Genomic DNA, 5092 nt, shown 5'->3' on the forward strand with positions numbered 1-5092 from the left:
ACAACCCCTGTAGAAATGTTTTCACCTTCATACAAATAGTTGCTGAACGTTAGAACTAATAGTCTTAGCACAACAAGGTAAATCTTATTAAATAACAGAGAATCGTGAAACATTTTAAATAACTTTATTCAAGTTGTTGTATTTCAAGATGATGTTATAATAAAACAAAGGAACTGAGAAGAAGTCAATTATAATATTAACATATAATATTTCTTAAACATCAAACAGTATATTTTGTGCTTTTACAATAATTTCTTCAGAGGGAGATACCAGCGACACATATTGATGATTTAAGCATCTTTCAAGTAAAAATTTAATACCAATCTAATCCTTTATTTGGTAACTAATCTCCTCTTTCATCAATATATATATAGAGCAAGGGAAAAGCTCTTAGTAGGTCATCACAGATGTTATTATAGGGTTGATACTGAAAGAAAACTATTATGAAAGAATTTTCAACCAATTTAGTTATTGTTAATTTAATTTGTATCGTCTCATTTCGAAACAATGCTCTAAATGAAACAATTGTATAGCCACTTTTGCTCAACCCAGTATATGTATACAATAAACACTTTATATTTGTTCTTAACTAAGTAATCAGCAAATCCCGCCAATATCCTCGACCACCTGTGTAACTTGTGTGAGTTTCCAGAGCCGCTAAACCACAAAGATATATTTAGAACAAGTAATTAAAATTGCTGTGCATGATACTACTATCACCAGCCCTAGAACGTGCTAAGACTAACTACTTCAAAGATGTGTTATAGCGCAGACTCTTGAGAACTTTTAAGATGGTTTAGTTCTTTCTAAAAACAGTTAAATTTCCCATTCAATTTGTGGTCTCTTATTATTACGGAAAAATCGGGTATTTAAATAGAGAATTCTTGAACTATACTCATCTTTAAGAAATTTCAGACCGACAGTGAAACGAGACAGTGAAAATTTGTTAAAATTAGAATTTCCAAGGATACAAGAAATTGTCCAAATAAGATGGGAAATTATCAGATACAAGGTTGCAAAACAAATTTTCAATTATTTCTTTTCATAATTACAACTTTATATTTTTAAGTACAAAAAGAATCGACAGATGGCCAAAAACAAGTCGAAAGTGGTGAGCGCTAAATACCTAAGCCTACTTTAGTAGGAGTTTGCCTTTAGGTCTGAAGTCGTTTTGCTTAAAGTTCAGGTTAGGCCTAACAGAGATTTTCTCGGTTATATAGAAGTGTTACTAAGTTTCAGGTATCGGATGAGTAATACAGAAAATAAGTTTTGTTCTTCTTTGATCCACCTACCAAGTAAATTAACACTGTGATTATTTTGTTTTTTAAATGTGTTAGAAGAAGTTAAAATGAACTGGAAGCGGCTCGTCTTAAACTGGTGTTTGTTTTTAATACAGGAACCGTTGTTTTGAAAATAACTTATTGATTACCTCAAACAAGTGATAGAAGTTCAGTGAGTGAGGACACGTTAAGTGACTTCTATTTTGAGTTTCAACTAGAAATATCTGTTTAACACAAACTATCTGCAACCCATTCCAACCTTTATTTTTCATGAAGAAGTTTTCTAACTTTCTTCGATCTGAAGGTCAACATAAAGGAAAATATAAACTCTTTACTTTTCCTACATTTTATCCTCATTTGAACTTTTTACGTGCTCCATTACATGCCGAGGAGTATAGTTTGAACAAGATCACACGGTTGTTACAATTATATATGTCATTGGGATTTTTACTCTTAACCTCGTCAAGATAGTGATCGAGCGTTTTTTGAAAACTGTAGTTCTGATATCAAATATAACCAGTATTGTCGTTTAATATAGATTATGTTTAACTTATAACTAATACCATTATTACCTGTAGTTCTGATATCTAATATAACCAGTATTGTCGTTTAATATATATTATGTTTAACTTATAACTAATACCATTATTACCTGTAGTTCTGATATCCTACTGAGTCCAAAGATGGCGCAAATCACTTCTAGGGACCTAAGAATTACCCTCTTCAAATTTGGTGACAATGGGTATAGCGAATCGCCAGTTATAAGCGGGGACACCCCACACATCTACGTTAGGTAACGGTTTAGATTTAATTTATCTTGTGTTTTATTTACCTGAGCTTTTTTATGTGAGTTATCTTAAAAATAAAAAAAATTAATTTAATTTCACGAAGTTAATAATTTGTGCTCGTAAAATTCTCAAACGATATCGTTTATAACGTAGCAATGTGTTTAGTTTCACTGCCCTGCTGTTCGAGGGAAATGATATGTAAGAGTTCTTTGAATCCATGAAGATTCTTCTAGGCCTATTTTAATGGAACATAAAGCAGTTTTTATGTATCATTTCGTACTGCGTCAGTTAGTGTTTCTTGCGATGGTGCTGTCACCTAGTGAGAGAAAAATATACAAACATGATTATTCTGTGATTTTTTTTTCTAAATAAATCAGAACAATTTCTATTTCTAAATATTAATTATGTTATGTTCACTTCAATTAACCCAAAACAATGACAACAAAATTTTAATGAACATTTTTGAAGCATCACACTAGTAACGCATTAATATAATAACAAATATAACAATAATAGTTACCACAATTACTGATTTTTGTTAAAAGTTTTTAATTGCTCTCAAATGCCTTACTCAATAAGCCAGAATATGTTCGTTAAACAACGAGAAAAGTTCTCTACAAAATTATGTTAAATGGTTTATTTTTTATGTCGTAATTACTTCTCTGTTCAACCCAATGTTCAAACCAGTTAATCTTTTTGGAAACTATTACTGCTTTGGACGGCTAATATGCGACATTTTAATGGTCTAAGCCTAATGGAATTTTCGTGAAACTATTGATATAACATCACACAAATTTTAATTAGTAAATATGCTTCTCATGACATTTGTAAATGAAGTATTTGCCCAATTCTGTCATAGTGGTGTGAAATGAACGTTTTAAATCGTGAAAATGAAAGTGTTTTGATCAAAATGAATAAAACTGTAAGTAAAAAAAAACATTAATTAAAGAATTGAAGTTGAGTAAATTTTACAAGAGATTTAAGTAACATCTTTCTTTCAAACAGAAATAATGGTGCGCGTGAACAAAAAGTACTGACGATAACTTGTAGTAAACTTGAAAACAATTCCAGAAATCTCTCGAGAAGAACTTGACATCTAGTGAGCATTTCGGTAATTTCGACCTTTGAAGTAAATAATTCCGTTGGGAGTAAAGCCTTGACTTATAAAGCAACTCGGTTTTTGTTTTCAACTTCCAAAATAAGCGAGAGTTTAGAAAATATTATTAATCACGTGAGAATCTTATGATAGTTTAGAAAATTAGTCACTTTGTGACGTAACAATATTGGGAGTCCAAAAAACATTGTCACTTGATGACGTAACAATATTGAGAGTTTAGAAAATTAGTCACTTTGTGACGTAACAATATTGGGAGTCCAAAAAACATTGTCACTTGATGACGTAACAATATTGAGAGTTTAGAAAATTAGTCACTTTGTGACGTAACAATATTGGGAGTCCAAAAAACATTGTCACTTGATGACGTAACAATATTGAGAGTTTAGAAAATAGTGTCACTTGATGACGTAAGAATATTGGGAGTAAAAACATTGTCGATTGATGACGTAACAAATATGTGAGAGTTTAGAAATTAGTATTATTCACAAGATGACGTAACAATAAAACAACTTTTAAGAGTATGGTGATTACCATAATCAGTCATATTGATTAGATGACAAGAATTATTGAGAGTTAAGTCAAAATAAGTACCCTTACTTTATCTTCTTGATTAGTTTTGTTCGTGTGTTTGGGATGATTAAATTTTGACGTTGAAGCTTCTGTTGGTGTTGAACGAGTTCGTCTAACAGAGTCCCGTCTCCCTCCACGATAACTCCGGAACGATGATTGGCTGCGAAATGATGACGCATGGCTTCGCACGGAACCCTGGGAACGCACAGAAATGGAGCTCGACCGACGTGAACCTTTCAGTTTCAGAAATGAAAACAACGGGTATTTACTTTTGAGTTCCTATAAAAACCGATTGTTTTTTGAACAGCATTGTTTTCACAGAGATTAAACTGAAGCTTATATATTTTTACTTTGGTTCTGCAACAAAACAAAGTAAAAAAAATAAATGAAGTAAAATCAAACCCTCATGTCTTAAACAAACAACTGAATTTATACGCAACGTTTAAATTGTAAAGAAAGGGGCACTCAACATTTAATTTTACTTGGTTTTGTTTTATTTAAACTGTACAAAACTACTCTCAGGAGAACAACAACAACAGATACCAGCTTTATAACCTTTCATCACGTTAACTTGACACCATCTGGTACATTACACAAGCTATTAGTATGTTCAAATATACGTCATAGGTGACGTCACAAAAAACAGGAACCTTAAAAGAGCCAATCTCACGTATTCTGGTAATTACAATCCAATTATCATATGATTTAAATTACTTTTTTGTTTTTGAAGGGGTGGAGCAGATTGGTGTTTAAGTTTGCTAAACAAAAGGCAAACCTGATCTCTGCTGCATACTTAAAAATTGGTGTTAATAGTAATAAATTAAACTTTGAACACACCTGCCGATGCAGGTGGCGCCAGCATCGAGTAACTTGCTCTTCCTGAACCAGGAAGATAATCACTGTTGCTGCTGCATCTCGATAGACGTCGTGAGTGTGGATCCGATGGAGCTTCCTCCATATCTGTTAACATCACAGAGGGCGCTGCGGCGTTGCCAAACCCTGCTCTGTTCCTCCCGAATCGTGCTCTACAAACAAATAAACTCGTGATACTTACAACTATTATATTGAAATAATTCACTTTTTATTCGAATTTTCAAAAAACCAGTAAAGCTGGAAAAAATACCTTTTCTTACATCATCGATAATTTATGACATCCAAAAAAATTCAGATTTCTGAAATTGAAAACCAGTGATGTTCAATAATGTGTAGTTAAACAGTAAATAATAGATGTTTGAAGTAATAGTTATGACGTCAAATTTAATGTTCAGTCAGCAGTGTCTCTTTACCAGGGTTCGGATCCCTGTCACACCAAACATGCTCGCCCTTTCAGCCGTAGG

At 32.4% G+C, this 5092-nt stretch overlaps 1 protein-coding gene across 3 annotated transcripts in view; it reads right to left on the minus strand.

Annotated features, from left to right (window-relative positions):
- Positions 1–1099: 1099 nt before the first annotated feature.
- LOC111089559 overlaps positions 1100–5092 on the minus strand; it is a 7133-nt gene continuing 3140 nt past the window's right edge. Inside the window, exons 3-6 of one of the 3 annotated variants that reach the window (XR_002613802.1) lie at positions 4593–4780; positions 3783–3988; positions 1933–2384; positions 1100–1852 (exon numbers count right to left, since the gene is read on the minus strand). Coding sequence is in view for 1 of the 3 variants with exons in the window: in XM_022402315.1 (XP_022258023.1) it covers positions 2331–2384; positions 3783–3988; positions 4593–4780 (448 nt within the window). In the remaining 2 variants the exon portion in view is untranslated. Of the gene's footprint in view, positions 2385–3782; positions 3989–4592; positions 4781–5092 lie in introns of all 3 variants that reach the window. The other 2 variants (XR_002613803.1, XM_022402315.1) reach the window with 2 other exon arrangements.

Source organism: Limulus polyphemus, unplaced genomic scaffold, assembly GCF_000517525.1.
Source record: "Limulus polyphemus unplaced genomic scaffold, Limulus_polyphemus-2.1.2 Scaffold6619, whole genome shotgun sequence".
NCBI lineage: Eukaryota > Metazoa > Arthropoda > Merostomata > Xiphosura > Limulidae > Limulus > Limulus polyphemus.